The 27271-nt window shown below is 37.9% G+C and overlaps 1 protein-coding gene across 41 annotated transcripts in view; it reads right to left on the bottom strand.

Annotated features, from left to right (window-relative positions):
• Window positions 1-27271, bottom strand: part of MTMR3 (myotubularin related protein 3) — a 153043-nt gene that overhangs the window by 55030 nt on the left and 70742 nt on the right. For 29 of the 41 annotated variants that reach the window (XR_016387546.1, XR_016387544.1, XR_016387545.1 and 26 more), the window contains 4 exons: window positions 23662-23714; window positions 14002-14087; window positions 5912-6001; window positions 5366-5482 (listed from right to left, as the gene is read on the bottom strand). Coding sequence is in view for 34 of the 41 variants with exons in the window: in XM_089894689.1 (XP_089750815.1) it covers window positions 5366-5482; window positions 5912-6001; window positions 14002-14004 (210 nt within the window). In the remaining 7 variants the exon portion in view is untranslated. The other 12 variants (XM_089894681.1, XM_089894675.1, XM_089894682.1 and 9 more) reach the window with 6 other exon arrangements.

Here is a 27271-nt window from a genome sequence, read left to right as displayed (position 1 = left end):
CCCCTTCTATCACCTTTCCTTATAGCTAGAAAACTTGAAAACCAACTAACGCTATTAGCAGCTGCTGGAGGGAGGGGACCAGTCTGTGCTATTTTGCTACAAAGAACAGGTAAGTTTACATCCCTACTATTGGACTAGAGCCCAAGAGCCTATGTCCAGACTTCCAAAATACAAATATGCAACACCTCAGAGCATGCAAAACACATGCTACCTAAATGCTTTCAATATACAAATTTTCATGTATTTTAACACTGCAAATTTAAGGAATAAGGATAAAAATGTTGGTTGCTAGTATACAGATACTAGCAAGTCACCAGAAACAACCATGTGTACTCAAGTCATAGACACAGAAAACAGATTTTAATAATCATGCAAATTGTCACATGCAAGGAAGTTTAATATGCAGCAAGAACAAGGACCTAAAAGGGAAATACCTGATTTTATATCAAATGAGTATCTCCCTTTTTTCTTCCCCTTTCACCTCAATGTTACTCTTCAATGCACCCCTGCCCCCAGACTGCTTCCTCTTCTAAAAAGCCAGAGATAGGCTTCTTTTCCTCTTCATACATCCAACCAAAACATAAGGTTCTCTACTTTTTTAAAGGCAAGTCCACTGATTTACGTTTCTCAACTTTCATCACATATTAGGAGGCTCTCTTACCATTTCCGTAACTAGATATACCCAATATTCAACCTCATAACAAAGAATTACAGACACAAGAGCCAGACCATTTTATAGCCCAGGAAGGTTAAGCCACTACACTAAAGCTAGCGGCAAGTCAGGACAAGAATCCATGGCTGTCCTCTAGCTCAGGGTCCTTCCATTACATATGGTACTCCTTTCTTTCTTCCTCTAAGATGCCCTTCCCTTCTGTGTGAGCTCTACTTTAGTTTTTCTTTCACAATTAAGTAGTAGCCTCTTTACCAGGGATCTTCAAGAGGAAAACAGAATGTAAACCAAGATTCCTTAGAGGCAATTCAAAGAAATCTAAAGTCACATTCAAATCCTCTCTTACCCACTGATTCAGTGTTTTGTAGCAACTCATTTTCTTTTTGCTCCTTTCTCCTCTGCCTTCTACCTGCCAGGCAATTCTATCTCCCATTACAGTGCTTTTCCTCTTATAAAACCCACCAAACTCATGCTCAAAATACATCAAACACACTCAGTGCTGTTAATTCCTCAAAAGGTCAAAAGTTATATCATGTACACCAAAACTCATAAGAGCATCAATCCAAAAAAGCAGAAGAGTGGCAGTTTAAAAATTTAATAGACATGCACAAGTATAAAAGACCCACAGTACTGTCTCATTCCAGAGGGAATTTTATATCATCATATCCTACTATATTTACCATAATTCATTCTGGGTGGGTGGGGGTGTGTGTGTGAATTATTTTTTAAGCACCAGAATTTAAAAGTGGGATAATGTATACCTTTTAAAAACAAATGCCCTTTTTATAGCATGAATGGGAAGTACTAATCTTGCATACATATGTGAGGTAAAACTGGCAATAGCAGAGTAAAAAATAATGTAATGAGTCTTAACCTAAAATCTGTAACACACTGGAATATCTGGGCTCTAACTCCTATGACTCAAAAACCAGTCAGAGGGGGATTCCCTGGTGGTGCAGTGGTTGAGAGTCCGCCCGCCGATGCAGGGGACACGGGTCCGGGAAGATCCCACATGCCGCGGAGCAGCTAGGCCCGTGAGCCATGGCCGCTGAGCCTGCGCGTCCGGAGCCTGTGCTCCGCAACGGGAGAGGCCACAACCGTGAGAGGCCCGTGTGCCGCAAAAAAAAAACAAAAAAAAAACAAAAAAAAACCCAAAACTGTCAGAGGAAGAAGACTGTCACAGGTTAAAGACCCAAACTCTTTATTGCTCACCTGTGGTATTTACAAGATACTCTTCCAGCACTGGTTTCAGAAGCTATTCTGATTTATGAATGCTAAGGCCAAAGTGCACTGTTAACAATAACCTCCTTTTTGATGCTTGGGGAATGAAGATTTTTGATATACAATAGTTAGGCAATGGAAAGAATCTAGGAAAATGCTAAGTAAAGTGTTTCCAAGTATACTTCCAGCTTGTTCCTAAGAAGCATTAACAGAGCAGTCTGGAAATGAAGTTTTAATGTCCTTTTAAATACTCACATTGACTTTACAAATTATTTCTGGTTGAAATTCAGTTTACATTTTTTGAAGGTCAAAATTCCACCCGCTTATGTTTAAACTGTGTGGCTTTATCCCCACCCCACAAATTGTCCTCATATAGGAAACCACTAGAACTTTGTCTAATATGAAGGAAGGGACTCATGCAGAGATGACACACTTTGCTGATTTGCAAGGTGAGCATCTGACACTCAAAACCAGTTTGTTCCAAGCACAGGTGCAACAACCGCCTAGAATTCTCATGCTACTTACTGGGATTGCAGAAGCAGCAGATTGAGAGGCGGTCTATTGAATTACACAACAAGAATTGTTTAAAAATTTCATGAACTCCACTTGAACACTTACTTGTTTATAAATTAGTTGAGCAAATTACCTGTACATATGTAAAAATATAGTTCGGGAAAAGCACAGAATAGGAGCAATTCATACCTTAAATGCTACAACTGAACTGTACTAGAGGTTCTTTACCCCAGAAACTGGAAACTTGATATCCAGTGAATGTGTGTGCATTAAAGTAATGATGTATCTCAGCGCTGCTGTGAAATTAACAGAGAATATATGATTATCAGGTAACTATTTAAAGCTTGACAGTAAGTCATTCTCTAAAGTGCTAAATGTGTTGATTCAAAAGCATACAAAATGATGTGTGTTGATTTAAAAGCATACAAAATGATGCAAACTGGAGCATGCCACAATATATACTGGCACATCTGGGTAATGGTAGATTTATGTTTGATTTAGATATAATAACCTTTGGGGGGGGTCTCTTAATCTCACAGATTTTACTGAAATACTCATCTGCTGAGGGAGGACCCAGTGTAGGAGGAGCCATTGTTTCCTGGAGTAACCACAGGTTTTAGGAACCTTAGCACTAACTGCGATGTGATTAACGTACTTATATGAAGAAGTCCTAGTCGCTCTCAACCTGAAATGTTTAAAGTCACTGCAACGCCAAAATACTTTTGCACAACAATTTTTCTGTGCAAAACCATTATCTTGGGCTTTTTAAAACATGACATGCAGGCTCTATGCCTTAGAGGGTTATAATGCTAAATGGAAAGCACTTTTAGGTGAAGAAATGAGTCAAAAGTAAAAACAGGGGTAAGTTTTCTTAAGCACTGTATCTCAATCACAGTTGGGGACCAACAATTCCAGTAAACAACCTACTCATACAGCTACTGTGAAGAGACAAGATGACACAGGCGTATTTACACAGAAGTATGTTTTAAAATGAACTTTAAACCTAAAGGGGGTTTAAAAATGGTCTAATATCAATTTCAAACCCCTATTAACTTCAATTCACTTTAGTATTTACTGAATACCATGGCACCAGTACACATGCTGGATTCTGAAGATACAAAGATGAATAAACAAAAAATTACAGCATATCTGGTAAATGTTGTAAAGGTATGTTCAAGATACAGAAAAAGCCAGAAGAGAGGGTAATAAACTGTCAGGGAGGGAACTGAGATTGAGAAAGGCTTCACAGAAGAATTTATCACCTGAACTGGGTTTTGACAGATGCAGAGAAGTTCCCTGGGTAGGAGAAAAGAGAACTCAGAGGTGTAAAGTATGTCTGAGATTCCAAGGAGGGTGGTTTTACCAATACAAAGGGAAGAAGGGGGAAAAGAGGGATACAGAAAAGCTGTCAGGGACCAAGGATCATACCATGCTAAGTAATTTCATCTTAGAAGTAGTTAAGAAACACTGAAGGGCTTCAGGCTGGTGAATGACATGATCAAAGCCATGCTTTCTCTCCAACAGACCATATTCCCAAATAGATCTAAAAATAGTCTCTGAAATACTTCGCCATAAACCAAAAAGCTGAGAGACAGAGGACTGTATGGAAAAATGCAATAATATGTAACTAAATTATCTCCACATGCAATTTAATTACAATTTCATCAATTCTAGACATTTAAACACAGTTTAAACACAAAATTAAATTGGGCAATTCTACTAATTATTACTGTCATTATTTCCACAGTAACTGGTAGGAAACGCCTGGTTGCTGGAATGTTATAGGAGATTCAATCCTGTCCCCTCTTATCACGGCCACCCAATTCCAAATGGGCCCTTCTGAATACAGTGCTATATGGTAAGAAAGCACAACATGCCTCTTTCCTTGATGAATCCAGTGTGTATTTTTAGCTGATAGGCAGAAAACTAACATAACAGATATGATCATAGCCCAAATCTAGAAACCAGAAGGAATTCAGGCCACAATGATTCCTGGATATAAATGCTTAACTACAAAGAATAATAATAAATACTAAAATAATAAATGCCAACCACAAAGAAAATGTCAGCCATTTGAGTCTTGCCAAGGGAAAAATATGATGAAGGAATTGGGTAACTTCTGGATGGCTGAGTAAACTTTTTCTAAGAATCCCAAAATGAACCCCAAAACACACAATCTGAATGAAACTACAGTCCTGAGCTTTTACAAGATGTCATAATACACTTCTTTGTGCTAGAACCAAAGTGCAAAAAGCCACAATACGGTACAGTGAGGAAGGAAGAAGGCATTCATTTGGTTGAAATACATGAACCTTCACATTTTTGTGGTGAAAGGCACGTTTATTGAAAACTATTAATGATGGCAAGTGTGCTGGAAGAACCAGTTCACTGAGAATACCCTCATAATTGAAAAGGGTAAATGCACTCAAAAACTGAAAGCCTTCCTTCTCTTCAGCAATATATAGTCCATTATGCAAATACACATTGTACTTGACATCTATACTTAATACCACTAAGGAGCCATTAGAATAACTTCATCCTATAACAGAAGTCTGCACTGAGTTCAAAGTACAACTCAACATTCGACATTAAGGTCCAGGAAGTTCTCTCAACTGAGGCAGTCAGCAACTACTAAAAATTGAGGAATAAAAGCCTATACAGCCTTTGCACCCTTACAAAGCTTAATGGTACAACATTACCTACTGCAATTCATGCAGGGTTAGTAGACAATGGACACCTTAGCTGACAACTACATGTATCATTTTAAATCACGCACAAGAGTTGCTTGCTAACCTAGTGTCCCTGAGTGCTTAAATTACGTGAGAGAAAAGCAGAGCACACAAGGTTTTCAAACCAAACCCCATATAACACTCCTCTCTTTGAGAACAGTAACATGTTTTTTTTATTGAATGCTTCCTTTCTCCATCTACTTTAGTGGGAGAACAGCTGAGAAACACTTACGTTAACCAGAGACTCCTTGAACTTGATGTGAAGTCTGTAATTAGAAAGGGCAATGATGGCATCCTCAGCACGGCCCACATACTCTGTGCTTTCTCCATGAAGTTCAAGGAAAGGAACCTTCAAAATGGAAGAAGAAACCCTTCAGAGTTTTGAAGCAGTAAAGCAAAGTGTTCAAACACGGGTCAGGTGAATGGATGATAAACACTGTCACTCAAAAACACTACATAAATGGGTAAGGGACCTAAAGAGGATGGGTTTATACCCACAAGATTCAAGATTCATAAAACCTAGTTATTCATATTCTAAACTACAGAAGGAATGACACAGAGATGATCATCTCAGTGAATTCTCAGGGAAAAAAAGTCTTTCTAAAAGGAGAGATGTTTTCCAGCTTATATTTCTATTATGTGTATGGATCAGGAAAAAATATATTTTTCTAATACATATTTTCCTATACATAGTACATTACTTGAATCCATTAGCTCTGCTACATTGTTACTATGATGCTTAATACTTATTTCACAATCAAAAGTGGCCTGAAATTACCTGAAGATTCTCATCCTCCCGGATCAGCTGCTTCCTGGGAAAGATCTGATTGGCCTGGATGCACTCAAGGCTGTGCCGAGTCTCTTCATCCTGGAAAAACCCAAATGTTTAAATAATTTCAAAGCTCCTACTCATCCATACTGGGTTTTTCTGCCATGTCTAGAAGCATAATAACAGTGAGAGTCCAGTGACCAAGGTGAACTGGCAGAAAGCTCAATGAAAAAATATTCACCCCCAAAAGTGTTCCATCTAATACATTAGGCGCCTTTAGATGGAGAACACACCAATGCCAAAAAAAAAGTCAAAGAAGAACATTTCTATGAAGCACTAGTAAGTTCTTAGTATATTACTTTTAAGAGAAACCAAGATACAGTGGCTTTTTTCTCTTAAGTTATAACCTTTAATTCTTATTTTTGAAAGATACATTCTGTATTATATAAAAATGAAATGATGTGACTCCCATCTGGAATTTGCTTCAAAATAATTGGAGAGGGAAGGGAATGGGGCATAAATGAAACAGAACTGTCCATGAGGGATAATTCATGCAACTTTTAAGTGAGAGTTCACTATACCACTGTGTCTACTTTGGTTATATGTGAACTTTCCATAACAGAAAGTTTTTTTCTTTTCAATGTAAACTTAAGAAGTGAATTCTCAAACTGAAAACATGTGTGAACCACTACCCCTAGCATAATCTGCTTTATATTACAAATTAGATTTATTACTATTAAGGCAATTTCAAAGAAGCAATAAATTATAATCTAAATGGCACGTGAATTGAACTAATTATAATTTATATTAAAAAGCAGCCTTTTACATTATGAATTTTTATGGTATAGGAAGACCAGGGGGAAAAAGCAATCTGGTGGAAAGTCTGACTTTAAATTATGATGGAATCTGTTTACACAGCAAATTTTACATAAGCAAAACCATATCATGTTAAACTGACAGCACCAGTAAGAAGTACAACCACTAGTTAGTGGACATTTCCACACATGCTACTTATCACACTTCTAACAATTTTTTAATCTCAAAGAAAGAAAAATCCTATCTATAAACAAACAATACTCAAGGTTTTTTGTTTGTTTTTGTCTGCGTTGCTGCATGTGGGCTTTCTCTCTAGTTGCGGAGAGTGGGGGCTACTCTTTGTTGCGGTGCGCAGGCTTCTCATTGTGGTGGCTTCTCCTGTTGTGGAGCACGGGCTCTAGGCGCATGGGCTTCAGTAGTCATGGCACCCGGGCTCAGTAGTTGTGGCTCACGGGCTCTAGAGCACAGGCTCAGCAGCTGTGACACACAGGCTTAACTGCTCCACGGCATGTGGGATCTTCCCGGACCAGGGATCGAACCCATATCCCCTGCACTGGCAGGTGGATTTTTAACCACTGCTCCACCAGGGAAGTCCCCAAGGGTGATTTTTTAAAGAAATTTTATCACGAAATATGTCGACATTTGGAAGATCTGCATTACTCGTTATTTTCTCATTCCTCATTATTTTCAAAATGACCCATTCTTTTTTTTTTTTGCGGTACGCGGGCCTCTCACTGTTGTGGCCTCTCCCGTTGTGGAGCACAGGCTCCGGACGCGCAGGCTCAGCGGCCATGGCTCACAGGCCCAGCCGCTCCGCGGCACATGGGATCTTCCCAGACCGGGGCACGAACCCGTGTCCCCTGCATCGGCAGGTGGACTCTCAACCACTGCGCCAACAGGGAAGCCCCTAAATGACCTATTCTTGATGTTACAAAATTATGCATGGATAAAAGATTAATTTAAAGTGCAAGACAGACCTATGGTTTTAACATAATACAAAAAGTTCACTGATATGGCTTCAGATTCCACACTGCAACTAACCTTCAAAGAACTGATACTGGTCGGGGCTTCCCTGGTGGAGCAGTAGTTAAGAATCTGCCTGCCAAGGCAGGGGACACAGGTTCAAGCCCTGGTCCGGGAAGATCCCACATGCCGTGGAGCAACTAAGCCCATGGGCCACAACTACTGAGCCTGCGCTCTAGAGCCGGCAAGCCACAGCTACTGAAGCCCGCACGCCTAGAGCCGGTGCTCTGCAACAAGAGAAGCCACCGCGATGAGAAGCCCACGCACTGCAACGAAGAGTAGCCCCCGCTCGCCACAATTAGAGAAAGCCCGTGCACAGCAAAGACCCAATGCAGCCAAAAATAAATAAATAAATTTATTTATTAAAAAGAACTGATACTTGTCAAGTTTTGATGCAGTATAATAGAAGAATACACACAACTACCTGGAAAAACTATTAAAATACTCTTCCTCTTTCTAACTATGAATCTCTGTGAGGCTGGATTTACTTCATTTATTTAAAAAAAAACATACTGTAACAAATTGGATGGAGAAGTAGGTATGAGAATCCAGCTATCATCTATTAAGCCAAACATTTTTTTAAAAAAAACTGTAAAGGGCTTCCCTGGTGGCACAGTGGTTGAGAGTCCGCCTGCCGATTCAGGGGACATGGGTTCGTGCCCCGGTCCGGGAAGATCCCACGTGCCGCGGAGCAGCTGGGCCCATGAGCCATGGCCGCTGAGCCTGTGCGTCCGGAGCCTGTTCTCCGCAACGGGAGAGGCCACAGCAGTGAGAGGCCCGCGTACCGGAAAAAAAAAAAAACAAAAAAACCAAAAACTGTAAAAATCAATGCTACTCTTTTATATTAATTATTGTCGGATGAGGAAAAAGTTAATTTTCATAAAAAGTGTTATGGTAACATTTAATTGGTTATTGTTAAATGAATTAATGAACATTTTAAAGATTTCTCAGCTTTAACTTTTTTTTTAAATAAATTTATTATTATTTTTTAAATAAATTTATTTGTTTTTTTTTTTTGGCTGTGTTGGGTCTTCGTTGCTGCGCACAGGCTTGCTGCGCACAGGCTTTCTCTAGTTGCGGCAAGCGGGGGCTACTCTTCATTGCGGTGCGCGGCCTCTTGTTGTGGCTTCTCTTGTTGCAGAGCACGGGCTCTAGGTGCGCAGGTTTCAGTAGTTGTGGCACGTGGGCTCAACAGTTGTGGCTCACGGGCTCTAGAGCACAGGCTCAGTAATTGTGGTGCACGGGCTCAGTTGCTCCGTGACATGTGGGATCTTCCTGGGCCAGGAATCGAACCCGTGTCCCCTGCATTGGCAGGCGGATTCTTAACCACTGTGCCAGCAAGGAAGCCCAGCTTTTAACTTCTAAGATAGTAAATACAGACAGACACACCCTACATAAACAAAAGCTCTTTGGGGCCCTCAATAAGTCAAGAATGTAAAAAGAGGTCCTCAGACCAAAGACTTTGAGAATTGCTGCTCTACTATAATCCACTACTAAACACATTTGTCCTTCAGTATCTGAGGGGGATAGGTTCCAGGACACACAGCACTCCCATGGATACTCAAATCCCTTATATAAAAACGGTATACAGTATTTGCATATAATACTGTATATACTGCATATACTCATCCTCCAGTATACTTTAAATCACCTCTAGATTACTTATAAAACCTAATATAAAGTAAATGCTATGTAAATAGTTGCTGGTGCACAGCACATTCAGGTGTTGCTTTTTGGAACTTTCTGTAATTTTTCCCGATTAATCGGGGAATCCATGGATGTGGTACCACTGACTGTACCAATTAAAGCTGTTTAATCTGAAGTCAGGCTTTCTATAAAACCAGTCACCTAGTGATGAAACGAACAGCCATACAGAGACTTCAACAACACTCACTCACTCAGCTACTACCCATAAAACTGTATCTTTGCTACTCTAGCTGACTGGGCCCATTCCAACCCCTCTAAGGGGCCATTTTATCTTGAGGCACAGGTTTTATCTTGAGGCACAAACTTTTTAAAAGTTTGATACTTAAAATGTATAAAGAAATTAGCGGCTTCAAATTCTAAAAATAAAACTGTAACAACTTTATAAATGGTTCATAAAATGCTACCAAAAAATATAAAACTTGTCATATACTTAGCAGTCCTAGGGAAGTGACACTGCTAAGTATTCACCATGACTGTCAAGAAATCATAGCTGATAATCAAATAATTTCAAAAGCAAAAGTATAAAAATCTATTCAGTTATTTATAGCAATAAATAAATAAAAGTTTAATGAAGTTGGTATGTTTTAGTAAGGTTGATATGACATGGCTTGGAGCCTCAAGAAATATAATTACCTAGGGTGTACGAAGAATGACTCCACTTCTATAAATACCAAAATAACTTGTTATATGAAGAGTTTTGTGTCAATCTGTTCCATTTTATTCCTTTCCACTCACTTCCTCTGAGGTCAATGATTGGGTGAAGGAATAAGGGACATAGTCATATTTGAAAGGAACTCAATTTTTCTATAAATGTTACCTTTTTTTCTTTTAACCAATACTATTTCCATTCTTAAGATGTAGTTCTTGACTTAAAGAATACTGAGTATTTACACTCAGCACTAAAAAGAAAAGATATGAGAAAACTTGAATTTAGGAAGTTTTTCTCATAAACCAATAGGGGATAGGCAGGAAAAGCTATAAAATATGGGGGGGGGGGCTTTTAAAAATTATTACATAAAAGTACACTGTAAACATGCTTTCTCAGCATCACATTAACTTTTTAAACTCACCTAAATATATAAGGCCTAAACTTTTATTCTCTTCAAGATCATTTGACACATCATTAATTCTTTAAGTGATTCCCGGACTAGATTTTTACTGACCTCTAAATAGCATAGAACTGAAATAATATAGCAGGCCTAAAAAACAACAACAACAAAAAAAAAACTAGAGAAGCCATTTATCAATTCATTCTTGCTGGCACATTTACTTGGGGGCTAATCCAGGCCAATGCATATAACCAAAGCAGTTACCAAAAACTGAAAATGGAACAAATGATTTTCAGCATAAGAGAATTGAGAATTTGGCAAACAAGATGAGCATAAAGAAATAATATTTCACAAATGAAATAAATGCTTTTTTTAATAAAACTGTCTCAGTTCACGTTACCTGTACGGCTTCTGGACTGATTTTCCCCCTTACACTGGATGGCCAAAAAGTTCGTTCGGATTTTCCCACAAGATCTTACAGAAAAATCCGAATGAACTTTATGGCCAACACAATACATAAAAATGCATTTAATCCCCAAGGATTAGGATAAACTATTCATAGACTTTCCAAGAAGAATGGTAAAAACATTACTTGGCTAAACATAAGCTGAATCAACTACCTAATTTATTACAGTTTCTGAGTTTCATATGTAAAAGGGAAGACAAACTTGAGATGGCTGATGGAGGAAGAGCTGGAAGGAGACAAAAGGCAAGGAAGGAAAAGTCTGGGGACTTCCCTGGTGGCACAGTGGTTAAGAATCCACCTGCCAATGCAGGGGACACTGGTTCCAACCCTGGTCCGGGAAGATCCCACATGCCGTGGAGCAACTAAGCCCGTGTGCCACAACTACTGAGCCTGCGCTCTAGAGCCCACAAGCCACAACTACTGAGCCTGCATGCCACAACTACTGAAGCCCACGTGCCTAGAGCCCATGCTCTGCAACAAGAGAAGCCACCACAATGAGAAGCCCGCACACTGCAATGAAGAGTAGCCCCCGCTCACCGCAACTAGAGAAAGCCCGTGTGGAGCAACGAAGACCCAACACATCCATAAATAAATAAATAAATGTACTAAAAAAAGAAAAAGAAAAAGTCTGTCAAGTGTTAGCCTGATAAGAGGCTTGAAAATAAATTTCTCCTAGGCTAGCTATAAGCAGTAGTTTATTAGTAGGAGAATGTATTCCACATGGTCGATTTCCTGCTATTGCTGAGGAACACCAGGCACTGTGGAATCTGGTGGTACTTAATCTCCACCAGCGCCATATATGGTCACCTATAAAATCTTGAAAAGGGATCAGTCACCACAGTTCCAGGCTAATTTCTGCTATTCACTAAACTATGCAGGTAAGAAACTTAAGTCTATACCTCAGAAGTCAACATTAGAGATAAATATTTAAAGAACATGGCGAGTAGAGGCTGACCAGTGGAAATGTCTATAAACTGAATTTATATACAGCCTTCCAGGGTAAAAAAAAAAACTATACTTACGAGTGAAATATCTGTAGGAACATTTGACAAATGTAAAAGTTAAAGTGACTGTCAGTCTGTCAATTTATCATTCTTAAGACTGGTATTAAAGGCGATCAAAAATAAATTTCCCTTGATATAATGTTTGTGATCTGTTTCAAAATAATACAAAGAGGTGTGGGTGAGGGAGTCAGAAGAAACAAGTGCGGCCATGAACTGACGATTATTGCAGCTGGTTGATGCATATATGAGGGTTCATCATACAATTCTCGATTTGCACAGGCTTGAGATTTTCCATAATGAAACATGAAAACATCTTCCTAATACTTAATCTCCCGAAAAAACCTCAATCTCATTTAAGAACTTTTAAAAGTATGAGGATGTTACTCAAATTAGTATAGAAGTATACACTAAAAAAACAAAGAAAAACCAGTACTTCTGAATTCTCTTTACAAAAAATAAGGATTAAGGACACAGAACCAAAATTCTAAAACAAAAGAAAATATTAATTAATATTATTTAAATCAAATGATTCAACAACTTGCAAAATGATATGTAGCTAGTAAAAAATCATTAGGAATCCAAGAGTCAATGAGTGAAAAATGTTTAATTCATTTAGTGAAATAAGCAAAATAATTATGTTTTAATTCCAACTACATATCGACATAAACTAGTTAGAAAGGAACACAACCATGGGTTTTGGTGGAAGAGTTGTAAATAAGTACGTGTAAAAACTTGTTATAATGCTACTTTATGACAGATTTTTTTAAAAAGACCCATGGTCATACTGCTCGCCAAATACTGCACACAGAAGTATCTCCAGAGCACACCAGGAAGACCGTCTGCAGGGCACCAGAGACCCCAGCAGCACCAGAATGAAGACCACACCGTTGTAGCTATGTGGTACACAATGAAGGACAACCCCTCAGTACAGAACAGAGCTGCTTTCATAAGCCCACCATTTGCTACTCATTAGCATTGGCATACATACCATAAAATATTAGGCAAACACTTTTTCAATTCATTAAAAACTCGTGAAAACCAATAAAATCAGTGTTTGGGTATAGAATACATTAGAAAGTTGTTATGCCCATAAACTAAGAAAAAACTGGCAAAGATTTAAGATGAGAGCAGTTACCTTTGTCGTCGTTTTAATGACACTTCTATACAACTAGTTTTTCTGTTTTGTTTTAGTTTGTTTTTAATTTTGAAAAGCATTTTCCACCCATGTTCCTAATGAAGCTTGAAATTAACATGGCCTTTTCAATTCCTTTTTTGTGCACCAGCATGAGACAGAGTTTGGTTCTAGAAAACATCACCAAGATAGAAGCGGGACAATATTACAGAGGACCATTTCCTTTTTAAGCCTTGGAGCACGGTTTACATGTTCTCAGGATTGATAGAAATGTGGTTGGCTCATTGCTCCATCATCTCTGCCTGAACTGGGTCCTAAATGGCCCACAAGTCACTGAAATACACTCATTTTAGTCAAAGACGTAGGTAGGTAGGGAGTGTGCAGAGCTACTTCATCTTCTCTGGGATAAAAATAATGCCTTAAAGAGACAGGACAGGAAACACAGGGAATTGCTTCTATCCAGAAAGGTAAATTCATAAAGAATATGTGTATGACCATATAATTCTCCTACACACAACAAAACACACACATGCGCGCGTGCGCACACACACACACAGAGAAAAGCTTTTCATGATACCTTCCTTCCTAGAAAAGGAATAAGAACCCTGTAGTCCAAGAAACATGGGTTTTAGTCTTGACTCCATTTACTATCTTACTGAAAAGAGACAATATCTAACTCACAGGATTAAAGTTAATAGAAGCAAAACTGCTCTAAGACACTAGAATATTCTAAAATTATTACTACTAAGTAAACAATAAAAGAAAATAGACAAGAGAGTTCTGGGAAAGAAAAAGTGAAATGATTTCTCACAATAACAAAAATGGGTAACAACTTATTAGTATTCACTTAATTGTCAGGACAGAGTTCAAGTTCAATTTTCTTGTTATTTCTCTGTACTTACCATGACAGGAGGCCCAGATTAGGAGGAGAGATCCCCGTCCTTTCTTCCGTATCTTGGCAAGGCTTTTCTTTCCTTTATGCCTGGATCTTGAAAAAGAAAAAAAAAAAAAGGACATAATTGGCAATTCCCACACACACCCCCACCCCGTTTGGCCATACCCTAATTAAAGAAACTGCATATACAAGGAGCTAAAGACCTGACCAGTCAGCCAAGGAAAAGCTGAATATCACCCAGCCAATCCCCACTAGTCAAATCCAAACTCCTTAACTCCCTTGTGAAAATCCTCCTGGTCATAAACTATTTGAGCAAAAAAGTAGCAAATGCTCACGTTCTTAATGTTGATAGCAATACAAAAAATATTATAAACCTTAGATGAAAATAATAAAGCAATAACTAAAACTGACCTGCAAATGCAAAAACAACATTCTTGTAATATTACAGTATGTTTTTGTGGTTATCTGTAAATTCAAAGTGGATCTCCCCATCTGTGGGAACCAAACTGGCTTAGTAAAAAAATATGAAAAAACTGCCTTTTGCCCCAATATGCTGTGCTCACTGAAAAGTCACATAAACTGCACTAATACCTTTACCTGGTTTTCAGAAACAACTATAAGAGTGGGGGAGGAATACCTAACAAGAAACTCAAAGACAGGCTAGTAAGAACACTATCATCTCTAATAAGTAGCTTTTTAAAAAAAAAATACATTTCATGCAAAGCCAGCATTTCTAGTTCACTGAACTTCCATGAATATAGGATATTTTAGGCAGTCTGGGATTCAATATTCAAAGTAAACTCTTTGTGAGCAGTGAAAGTGAGGGAACAGAGGACATCAAAGAAGTAGCAGGGCCCAGAACATGTGGAGCCTTGTGCAGTTATGAACAAAGGAGTGACATGAGGTGACTTAAAGGATGGCTCTGGCTATAGGGTGGGAACAGACTAGATTGTTGGGGGAGCTGAGGGAGCATAGGAGGAAAGAGGAAGACCTGTCAGAAGGAAATAATCACCATAAGAAGTAGTGATGGAAATGGTTGAGACACTGCTGGATTCTGGATATATTTTGAAATTACCACCCACAGGATTTGAGCTAATTCATTAAATAAAAGAAGTCACACTTTCTGGCTTCAGCATCTAGAAGCAAGGATTTCCCACTTACTGATGAGGGAAAACATTAAGAAAAATGGATTACCCACTCTGTGCAGAGGTACAGGAGGGGAAACAGGGAATCAAAGGTTCCATTTTAGACACGTTATATTTGAGATGCCTATCACATATCCCGTTGAAGACACCAAGTAAAAGCTTAACAAACTAGCCTGGAGATGGAGAAGATGGAAGCTAGAGATAGTAACATAAATGTGGGAGCCGTAACGGTGTGGATGGCATTAAAGCTAGTAAATTCCGGGGCAAGTACAGATGGAGAAACTAAGAGGACCAAGTGGTGGTTTGGGGTACTCCATTGTTCAGAAGCTAGAAGGATGAGGAAGAACCAAGTGGTTTAGTAACAAATCAAGTCAGAGTCATCATTCTTACCATTATTCAAACCTAAAACAAGTCTTTGTGATATAACCTAGCTCAAGAACAGAGATTAGCATAAAATTCTCATTTATTCATTCATTTCAATAAATAATTATTCAACACCTAGTATAACCCAAGCACTGCTCTAGCTCTAGGGGAGACAACTATAACCAAAAAGTCATGGAGCTTAATTTTAATGCCTGGGACTTCGCTGGTGGTGCAGTGGTTGAGAGTCCACCTGCCATTGCAGGGGACACGGGTTCGATCCCTGGTCTGGGAAGCTCCCATGTGCCTTGGGGCAGCTGGGCCCTTGCACCACAGCTGCTGAGACCATGCACCTAGAGCCCGCACTTCGCGGCAAGAGAGACCACCACAGTGAGAAGCCCGCACACCGCGGCGCAGGGTGGCCCCTGCTCGCCGCAGCTGGAGGGGGCCCGCGCGCACCAACGAAGACCCAATGCAGCCTAAATAAATAAAAGAATCTGCCTGCCAATGCAGGGGACATGGGTTCGATCCCTAGTCCGGGAAGATCCCACATGACGCGGAGCAACTAAGCCCATGCGCCACAACTACTGAGCCCACATGCTGCAACTACTGAAGCCTGCACGCCTAGAGCCTGTGCTCCGCAACAAGAGAAGCCACCACGATGAGAAGCCTGTGCACCACAAAAAGACTAGCGCCGCTCATCTCAACTAGAGAAAGCCCACACACAGCAACGAAGACCCAACGCAGCCAAAAATAAATTTTAAAAATGAAATAAAATAAAAATTTTACTGCCTGCCTTCCCCACTAGAAACAAATAGATATGTTTATATTAGGTAGCTGGTAAGTGTTACAAAGAAAATAAAGCAGGGTTTAGAGATGAGTAACAAAGAACTGCTGTTTTAGATGAGGTGGCAAGGGTATGTAAAGAGGCCACCTGTTGGAATTAATTAAAAAGGAAAGGAGGAAAGGCAAAGAAATTATTCCTGAGGGTATGAACTTATTAGAAAAAAATCTCTTAAAGATCACTTTAAAAAGAAACACCTACTGGATGAATTTTATTTTTAAACTGTCCTAATGTTGTGCAAAAGACATTTGTGTTTTAGAATTAAATGTCTAATGACAGTATCATATACATATTCGAACTGCTGTATTTTAAATAACTCAAATAGAAGTGGATTTGAAGTTTTTCAAAACATAACAAAGTGCAACTCCAGTGATGAAGAAATGAACATAAAAAAGGTGGTGGAACATGGAGAACTTGAAACCTTCACGCACTGCTGTAGAAAATGGTTTAGCAGTTCCTTTAAAATTCACCATATGAGTCATTAACTCCATTCCTGGATATATACCCAAGAGAACTGAAAACATATCCACACAAAAACTTGTGTGTTAATGTTCACAGCAGCATTTTTCATAATAGCCAAGAAGCAGAAACAACCCAAATGTCCATCAAATGATGAAAGAATAAAATGTGGTATATCCACACAATGGAATATTATCCAGCAATAAAAAAAGACTAAAATACTGATGACACATGATACAATACGGATGAACACTGAAAACATAATACTAACTGAAAGAAGCCAGGCACAAAATACCATATTGTACAATTTCATTTATATGAATTGCCCAGAATTTTAAATCTAGGTAGAGACAGAAAACAGATTAGTGGTGGTTTAGCACAACATACTAAAACTCCTGAACTGTATGCTTTTAAAGGGTAAGTTTTATGTGATGTGTAGGTGAGGAGTATGAATATAATCAAACTCTTCATGAAATACTAAAAATAATCTTACTGCAAAAAAGTTATGGAACTAACCCAGCAGCAACGAGCATTCTAAGCATGTAGACCATGGTATCTAAATATTAATTCTCACTTCAAAAGGAGCCAACAAAGCTCCTGAGAAATAGCCAATTACAGGTCTAGAACAGAAAATGTGTAAGTTGATCCTGGAACATTAAATTGGAAAGCAAGGAAACTATCAAAGACTACTAAGGGTATATCAAAAGGACTCCAGAGCCAATCTAAACAGAATTACTAGTGAAAATGGAGTAATTTGAGCAAAAATAAGCACTATGTATTGAATTTCAATATGTTTAATTATAAGTTCATAATATTTCTCTCTCTCCCTCTCATTGGTCACCACTGGAGGATGCTAAGTAAGCAACTTCTTATTTTTGAAACTGGTAAATAAAGGCAAAGAATTAGTATTTATCTTGCTTTTCCTATATAAACTGAACCTCTGTACAACCAAGTAGTTGATGGGGGTAGTATTTCACCTAATACACAAACAAGGAAAGACACAAATAAGTATCATCATTTTACAACTGCTAATGAAATATAGGATGAACATAGATCTAGTCTAGAGAAACCTATAAAAATATAAAAATAACCCCAATTCTTTAAACTGCAAGACAGAAGAGATCAAAGGAACACTCAGATTAAAAAAGAGATGTAAGTGACATGTCAACCAACTGCAATATATGGACTTTGCTTGGATCCTAATTCAAAGTATAAAAATAATTTGAGACATTTAGGGAAATCTGCCCATATAATATTTGATGTTATTTATTAATTTTCCGTATAACTGACAATGTCACAGTGGTTAGGAGGTTTCTGTGGTTATGGCTTTTTAGAAGTTTCTTTTAGATATACAATTGAAATATGTACACATTAAGTAATATATCATGGAACAGACAGAATGAATAGGAGTATATATCTATGAAATGGGATGGGCCCATGAGTTGATAGCTTTTGAAGCCCAATGAGATAAGTAAATGGAGATTAACCTATTTTCTCTACTTTTATACATTTGAAATTTTCAAAAAGTTTTTATTTTTTTGATGTGGACCATTCTTAAAGTCTTTATTGAATTTATTACAATATTGCTTCTGTTTTATGTTTTGGTTTTTTGGCCACGAGGCATGTGGGATCTTAGCTCCCCGACCAGGGATTGAACCCGGGCCCCCTGTACTGGGAGTGCAGAATCTTATTAGCCACTGGACCACCAGGGAAGTCCCTGATGTCTTCCATTTCTACACCAAATAAAGACTGTAAAATGGTGTGCTGCACTTTGGTCAATCAACAATTACCTGAGAACTAACTACGTGTCAAACACTATGACACTGTGCTGGTTCCTGCACTAAGGAGCTCATATCCCAGTGTGGAAGATAGAAACAAATAATTATAATTACAAATTGTGCTCAATGTGATAAAGGAAACAAACAGGATGCTGAGACAGAGACTGAGAGGGTGGGGGTATGGGAGTCCTACTTTAGGTAAGGTGGTCAGAAAAGGCCTCTCTGTGCAGTAAGGCCAGTTTCTGGTACAGAAAACAACATGTGTTCCTGACAAGGAAAAGACTTTGGCATTTCTGAAGGATTAAAAAGAGGAAGCCGGTATAGCTAAAATGTACTGAGTCAGAAAGGAGAGTGGCCCAACTTGAAGATGGAGAAATGTACAAGAGGATAATGTAGATAGTAAGGAGTATAAATTATATTCCAAGGGCAACAGATTATATTCCAAGTGTCAAAAATTCATTGACAGATTTTAAACAGCCGAGTGATATGATTTGATTTTAAAATAATTCTGATTACTGTGTGGTGAATGGATTAGAGAACAAAAAGAACAAAGAGAATCAGGAGACAATGACAGGGAGGAAAATGGTGGCTTGATTTAGAATGGAGGCAGTGCAGATGGAATAAAAGCATAAGGATATAAGTTATTTTAGAGTATAACTGACAGTAATAGGTAAAGGCCTAGATGTGGGGGCTAAGGAAGATTAAAGAATTTATGGTGCAAGAGGGGAGATAAGAAAACAGATAACATAGTTCAAAATAAGAGGTGCTGCTTTAAACATCTGAGGAAAGGTAAACTTTCTATAGGAATTCCAAGTTCATAAGAAAAAGCCAAGATCATGGGTAACTCTGCAACCAATATGAATCACGAAGCTGCTGGAGGTCCTTATAATATTAATACTACAAAGAGCAGATATAGCCAATCATTAAAAAATAGTCAATAACTGACTTGCAAAACTTGCGTTCCAGAATGGTAATTACACTAGCACCAAAAGGAAGAAACTGAGTCATTACTGTTAGCCTAAGAGAAGTAGTTTAACACTTCTTAATTTTTTAGTTGTAATAGTAATGCATGCTGCTTCTAAGAAAATTTAAAATACAGGTGTAAAAAGTAAGCAACTGTCCCCAGATACTGCTTCTGGGAGTGTAAAATGGTTCAGCCTCCTTGGAAAACAGCCTAGCAGTTCCTCAAACGATTAAACATAGAGCTACCACCTGACCCAGGAATTCCACTCCTAAAGAGAATAGAATTTTGTCTAAGAGACAAAGACATATCTACAGAAAAACTCATATACACATGTTTATAGCAGCATTATTCAAGATAGTCAAAAGACAGAAACAACCCAAATGTCCACTGACAGATGAATGGATAAACAAAATGTTGTATATCCCAAAATGGAGTATTAATCAGCCAATTAAAAAGAACAAAGTACTGATACATGCTTCAATATAGTTGAACCTTGAATACATTATACCAAGTAAAAGAAGCCGGTCACAAAAGTCCACATACCATACTTGACAGAAATGAAACAGGGAAATTAATAGAGATAGGAAGTGGATTAGTAGCTGCTTAGATCTGGGAGAGGTGGAAGGTAAGGGGGGGTGATAGCTAAAGGGTATGGAGAGCTTCTTTCTGAAGTAATAAAATGTTCTAAAATTGACTGCAGTGATGGTTGCACAGCACAAGGAATATACTGAGCCACTGAACTGTATACGTTAATGGGTCAAATGTATAGTATAATATATGAATTATATCTCAAATCTGTTATTTTTTAAGTAAATAAGTAGAACTTCCATTCTCGTTCTTTGCTGCCCTTCGCTTCAACTACACGTAATAACAACTACTGTTAATATTTTATAATTCTGTCCAGGACACTTCTTTATTCATATACAAAGACATACATAATCTACCCCCGAAAAATGAGGGGGGAGGATCATACTGTATTCATTGTTCTGCACATTTTCCCTCAATGTACCAAATCCTTCCTGTGTCACTACATACTTTCAACATGGCAGTTCAGTATTCCATTATATTCCAATACACCATAACCTACTAATTCATCAATTACTGAGACATTTAGGTTATTTTCACTTTTCTATTACAATCAAAATAGCCACAATAACCATCCTTGCCCATATCTCTGCACAAGTCACTATTTCTGCAGCCCTGATTCTTAAAAATAAATTTACTAGGTGAAAAAGATACACACTTGGTGGGGGAGATCATTATTGCCAAAGACTACACATACTAATTCCATTTATGAAACTATAATTCACTAACTCAGTTATCAACTTGGTAGAAGTTCTAATGTTCTGTAATTTGAAAGGTTAAAATAAAAATACGCATAAGCATTATTTGTATTAATCCAGAAACATGTTTGTACATGTACAGAAAAATGATATAATGATTGTTAACAATGGTTACCACTCTAAGGAAGAAAGTGGGAATAGGGACTTTGTTTTTACACTTTTAGAATTACTTTACCCTTGTAATTAGAAAAATAAACTTTTCTACAAAGACATTTTTAAAAAGGAAGTTCAAAGTAATATTACATAAAAGCTTTTCACTTGACCTAAGACAGAGTGTGAAGATAAAGCCATCAAAAAAAATAATCAGGGATGTAAACCAATGGTTCTGAGGGCAGAAGAGACAGGAGTCCTGAGTCTGCCATTCACTAAACTCTATGACCTTTGGGACCTTTAAGGCAAGTCATGCTACTTCTTTACCCCTTACTACTTCAATATATACTTTATAAGAACAAAAGTAATCTCTTATATAACCACAGAACTAGTTTTCAAAATTCAGGAAACTTGACACTGATATAGTACTTTAGTCTACTTTTTATATTCCAATTTGGTCAACCAATTACATTCTTTACAGAGATTTCCTCCCCCCTCTATAAAAGGATCCAGTCTAGGATCACATTGGATCTAGCTGTCATCTCTCTTTAGTCTTTTAATTTGGAACCCACATTATATTAATTCCAATAATATGTTTCCTGGTATCAAAATTAATTTAATAATCTAACATCAGGCTTCCCTGGTGGCGCGGTGGTTAAGAATCCACCTGCCAATGCAAGGGACACGGGTTCCAGCCCTGGTCTGGGAAGATCCCACATGCCATGGAGCAACTAAGCCCGTGCGCCACAACTACTGAGCCCGGGTGCCTAGAACCGGTGCTCCGCAACAAGAGAAGCCACCGAAATGAGAAGCCTGCACACTGCAACAAAGAGTAGCCCCCGCCTAACAGAACTAAAGAAAGCCTGTGCACAGCAACGAAGACCCACCCAACGCAGCCAAAAATAAAAAAATTTTAAAAAAATTAAACACTGAAGAGTCAAGTAATACGTTAGGATTACATTTCCTCTCCAAAGGTCTAATATGCACCCTGCTAGGCCAAATGAAGGGTAAAATTCTTATTTGAAGCAAAGTCAAATGATTTCTCTTTTCTTAATGTATGTATGAGAACTTGACAGTTGGAATCTGCAGGCTTCACTGGTCTCCAGTGTCAGTCTCAGAATGTGACTTCTGAGAAATCTTTACCGAAGTAAGACGTTTATCTTCCTACTTAACATGGAATCTCATTCTTTCAGGCACCTGTTAACAAGAAATTACTCAATTCCTTAATCAGTAACTAAAACTCACACTTGCCAACAATAACTCAGCCAAGTGAGATACTGAGCAACTTGGACTACAAGGACACATTATATGTACTATATAAATCCTTCCTATATAGAAAGGAAAAAAACAGTACCCTGAATCAACAAGATGATAACTAATCTCTACTAGAACAAAAGAATCTAATTCTTCTCTACTAGAATAAAAGAATCTAATTCTTCTCCCTTATTCTTAACCAAACACACACAACAAAAACAAAAATCCTAATTAAAATGAAATTATACTGAGAAGACACTAGTATCCCAGGACTCAGGGAACGTTTGTGTGACCTGAAAATTCAAACATGAAGATAGTTCTTGCCTTCAAGGTGTTCACAATCCTGTGGGGTGACAAACATAACTAATAAGGCATAGTGTGATAACAGATGTAGAAATATAATATCATGGGGATGCAAAAGACAGAGAAATGGACTCTGAACTGGGCACTCAAGTAAGGCTTTGTGGAACACTCGCACTTTTAATGGCTGAACCAGACAGATTTTGAGACAAAGTGGGTAAAGGAACAGCACAAGCAAAGAATACCAGCACAAGCAAATATCTTGCCAAAAAAAAGGCAAGATATTGGACAGTATTTGAGGGACAGTAAGTAGGTCAGGTTGGCTACAGCAAAAGACTTTCTAGATGTATGGAGGAAGTGAGTGCCTAGTTGCAGTAGATGTGCTTAAAGCTCACTTATAAAGAGCTTAAAATGCCATGCTAAGGAGCTTGATCCTTAATCTGGAGGCAATGCCAAGCTAAAGGTTCTGGAACAAGGGAATGATTTGGATCCAGAAACTTAAAACCAAAACAGCAACTTCTCTTTTCAATAAACTTAGATAATAATTTCCTCCATTAAACAGATGGCAGAAAAAAGAGGCAGTAATAAAGACTTAGGTAATAACAGATCCATAAAGGTCTATGAAAAAAAGGACAGGACAGGGGTTAACATCCACACTGGGGGCAGGACTAACAAATTTTTTAGAAGTTATTTTCTAGTTGAACGTCACATTAGTACCACTAATGCTAGTAATGAGGCCTCGATTTTCACACAAATTTAACAATTTAAGAAAACTCAAAATAAGAACCAAGTTTCAATTTAAAAGAACATCATGTTAAGAACTATTTTAAACAAAAGATTAGGGCCACAACTCATTTAATCTCAACTTAAATACAAGTTTCTAGGCACAGTATATTATACTATGGCACAATTATATATGGGAAAAGTAATCTGGCTTGAGTCCTAATGGGAAAAAAAAACCAAACCACCAAATATTGAGATTTAACATTAAAGTGAACATACAAGGGTTCACCTAAATAATTATGTCCACAGACAAAACAGGCCCCCAAAATTCATCTATAAATTACCTTTTGCTGCCTCAGAACAGCAGAGAGTATAGTAGGGGGCAGGAGGTAGGGGGACAAACTTACCAAATGAAGTTTGTCCCAAGAACTTTTTCTACTGGAACGTTTCACAAGAAAATCTGCAAAAGAAAAACCAGTAGTTTTACAATGACAAATATCCTAAGTATCAAGTTAAGCCACTTAGATCTCCCCACAAGACTTTTCTCTACAAGTTAGAATGCGATGACAATACATTATTTTTTAAATTGTTACAATGTGAACTATTTAGTCAACCACAGGTTTTAGAATGTTTAATTGTGCAAAACGGGCCAAGTCAGGCCTTAGCATGCTTTTAGAAACTACAGAACTGCACAGATAGAACTTTCCAAGAACCTATAAATACTCCTCTTTAAGAGTTTTTCTCTATCAATCTAGCATCATTTCTGATGGCTTCTCAGGTAAACCTTTGCCACTAAAGGAACAAGTACTTTAAACAACTAAGAAGATCACAGGAAATCTAGGTTTGGTCTTGGTAGTTTAATTTGTACACATAATTGGCTTCTATCAAGGGGTCTTTTTTGTGTAAGAAAAAAATCAGAGAGGCAGGAGTATAGTCTAAACACAAAGAATTCTTGTCACAACTAGGCAACAATCTGATCTTTAGAGATAAAAGACCTTATCAACCTGATTCCTTTGTAAAGACTTCTCTCAGTATTGGCAGGCAACTCATCCTTTTGAGCTGTTTATGTGACATAAAGTCACATATATGAACAGGACTGTACAAAATATCAAAGTCCTAAAATTAAAGAGTCAGTCAACATATCACATTATTGCCATAACCTCTGGAACCATTTTTTAAACAAGTAAGAACCATATAAGAGGAGGCTAAACATGTAATAATAAAATGTTTTAACCACTTTACAAGTAATTATTTTTGTCTCCCAGTAACTTTTAATTTAAATTTTGTAAAAGTTAATTTTAGTTTAATACAGGCTGGGCTGTACTGACCACATGCTGTATGGGAAAGGAACTAAGGCTATTCATAACTTGCAACTTCAGATACAAATCGTATTAGTATCAAGATTGGTCCTGTTAAGTTGTTTAAGGAGGTACAACACAGTATAGCAGGAAAGTTCAGGGGTTTTAAATCTGTAAGAACTTTTCTTTCTAGAGTATAATTTTTGCTGAGTATTTGAAACCTGAAATACAAGTTACAAGTTTTTTTCATTTTTCCTTTATACTATAGTAAGGTTATTGATTTTTTAAAAACTACATCTGTAGGTACATTATATCATCTATGAATTTTATTTAGGATAATAAGAAAACATTTGTTTAAAAGAACAGATGCTGGGTCTCTTTGTCCTTAGCTATTAAAAAAAAAAAAAACCAGATAAAACAATATATATGAAGGCACATTCCACTTAAGTATTAAATGCAAAAAATGATGAGACATAGTTCATTGTAACCCAAGAAGTATCAGAGTACTACAAGGTTAACTGTCCAATGACATGCAAGTACTCAGAGTTCAGAGGAGAGACAACCCAGGGAAGTTTCACAGGAGGTGGAAAACTTCAACTTGAGTCCTACAGATTAGGTGGAATTTAAATAAAGAGAAAGAGGGGATGGAAGCCAAGTAAGGATGGCTATTAATACCACAGTGGGAAGAAAGCACATTTTTGAGAAATAAAGAATAGGTCAGAATACCAATCATGTTCAGGAAAATAAGACTAAAAAGACAGGACACACTGTGGGCCTTGAATGCCAAGCTAAGGAATCTAGATTTCATTCGATGGCACTAAACCAAAAGCTTTATGAGCAGGATAATAACAACATGAAAATGGTAGTATTAAAAAGCAGCAAGTAGGATGGTTTGGAGGGGAAAAGTCACTTGGGATGTTCCTAGACTAGTAGTGCAGGTATGAACTGCTAAGGGCCCAATATCTCAACCATAGTAAAAATGCAGAAGACACCAAAATGAGTGAAAGCATTAATTGCCTGAGCTTGGTAGTTGATTAGGAATGGAAAAAAGGGGGCAGACCATGTTGTCAAAGATAACTGCAAAATTCTAAGGCCTGTGGTGAGTAGAAAAAGAATGGTATTGTTAAGAAATGAAGGGTAGATTCCAAGGAAGCAACACCAGATATGATACCCTGACTTTAAAGGTGGCCTCCCAAGTACATGTATGTCCAGCCAGTAATAAGGGGTGAAATGGGATTAAATTCAAGAGACAGGTTAAGTCTAGGGGTAAGAATGAATTGATGGTGTTACATTTACTTCAAAGAAATCACTACATCTAGTACAAGGATCATTTGACATGTTTAGAAATTACTTGGTAATTTATTCTGTCAAAGATATTAAGTCCATTAATACAAAAGTGTTTGTGTATAGTTTCCACAGGTGTAAAGCTCCAAGACATGGACCAAACAACAGGAAGATTCAACAAAAATGTTCAGGCAGGTCTGCTTCAATGCCAGCAATGACTCCTCTTAACCACAACCAAACATCTACTTGGTTGGAAACAAGTATGCCATTGTGAAACACTGCCAACAAAATTTTAAAACCTGCCTATGCCTCTTAGGACTATTTGCCAGATAAAGGCCATGTAGAAGTAAGTCTGAAATAAGCTCTTTGGTGCCACCAGCTACCTTTTCATGAAGCCAGATGATATCCTGTGATACCAGTCATGTACACCTCAGAGCAGGAACAGTTATGTTTGGGTGACCTTGAACGGTCATATTTGAAGAGGTAGAATGTAAAGTGGTTACGTTAAATCTAAGCAATTACCTAAAGTGTCTAGTAACATGGGATTCTTAAACACATAAAGCACTATGAACAGCCAGCCAGGGCAGCTGTGTGGGGCAAGGGTTAACTATGGTCACCCTTAAGTTCCATCTGGGGGATAGTGTTAAAAGAAAAGAAAAAGAATTTGCAGTTATCCGGAAAAGGTAAATTTTTTTACAATCATGTATTATACTATGGATAGAATTTTATCTATTTCAAGAGGAAACCCTAAAGAGAATAAAAATATACTTGATTATTAAATACTAAAATACTAGATATTACTGTGCAGCTGCAAAGCACAGTCCATGTCTTTCTGGAAGACAATGGGATACTGATTAAGAAGAAGGGCATGGAGGCCCTGAGAAGGCTAATAAGGAATGGACACCTACATGGAATAGTTTGTTATCATGTGTATGCCACCTCCTAGATCAGCTTCAACAAAGAGGCACACCAATTTGGGCCATTTATATAATAAATGAATCCAAACTACAAAAACTAATTAGGTCAAACCAAATTCACAAGGAAAAACTCAAGAGGCTCAGGCCAGGCCTCCTAAAAATGTGTGTGTGTGCGGGGGGGGGGGGGGGGGGGCGGTGTCCAGGGTGGGGAAGGGTGGCTAAAGCAGCACTTTTTTGCCTAGGGTACATTTTAACTTCAAAAGAACAATGAAGTTTTTGTTTGTTTTTTAACATCTTTATTGGAGCATAATTGCTTTACAATGGTGTGTTAGTTTCTGCAAAGCGAATCAGCTATACATATACATATATCCCCATATCCCCTCCCTCTTGCGTCTCCGTCCCACACTCCCTATCCCACCCCATGAAGTATTTTTTTACAGCCCTGTCTCACTTTCAAATGCAGGAATGATTGAGGGTTCAAAACTTTAAGAAGGCAACACTGAGTAATTTTAAAGGAA

The sequence above is a fragment of the Delphinapterus leucas genome, chromosome 14 (genome assembly GCF_059928025.1).
Source record: "Delphinapterus leucas isolate spDelLeu-1000000601 "Yukka" chromosome 14, BTC_Dleu_Yukka2, whole genome shotgun sequence".
In the NCBI taxonomy this organism is placed as follows: Eukaryota; Metazoa; Chordata; class Mammalia; order Artiodactyla; family Monodontidae; genus Delphinapterus; species Delphinapterus leucas.
This window is presented reverse-complemented; position numbering and strand designations above follow the sequence as displayed.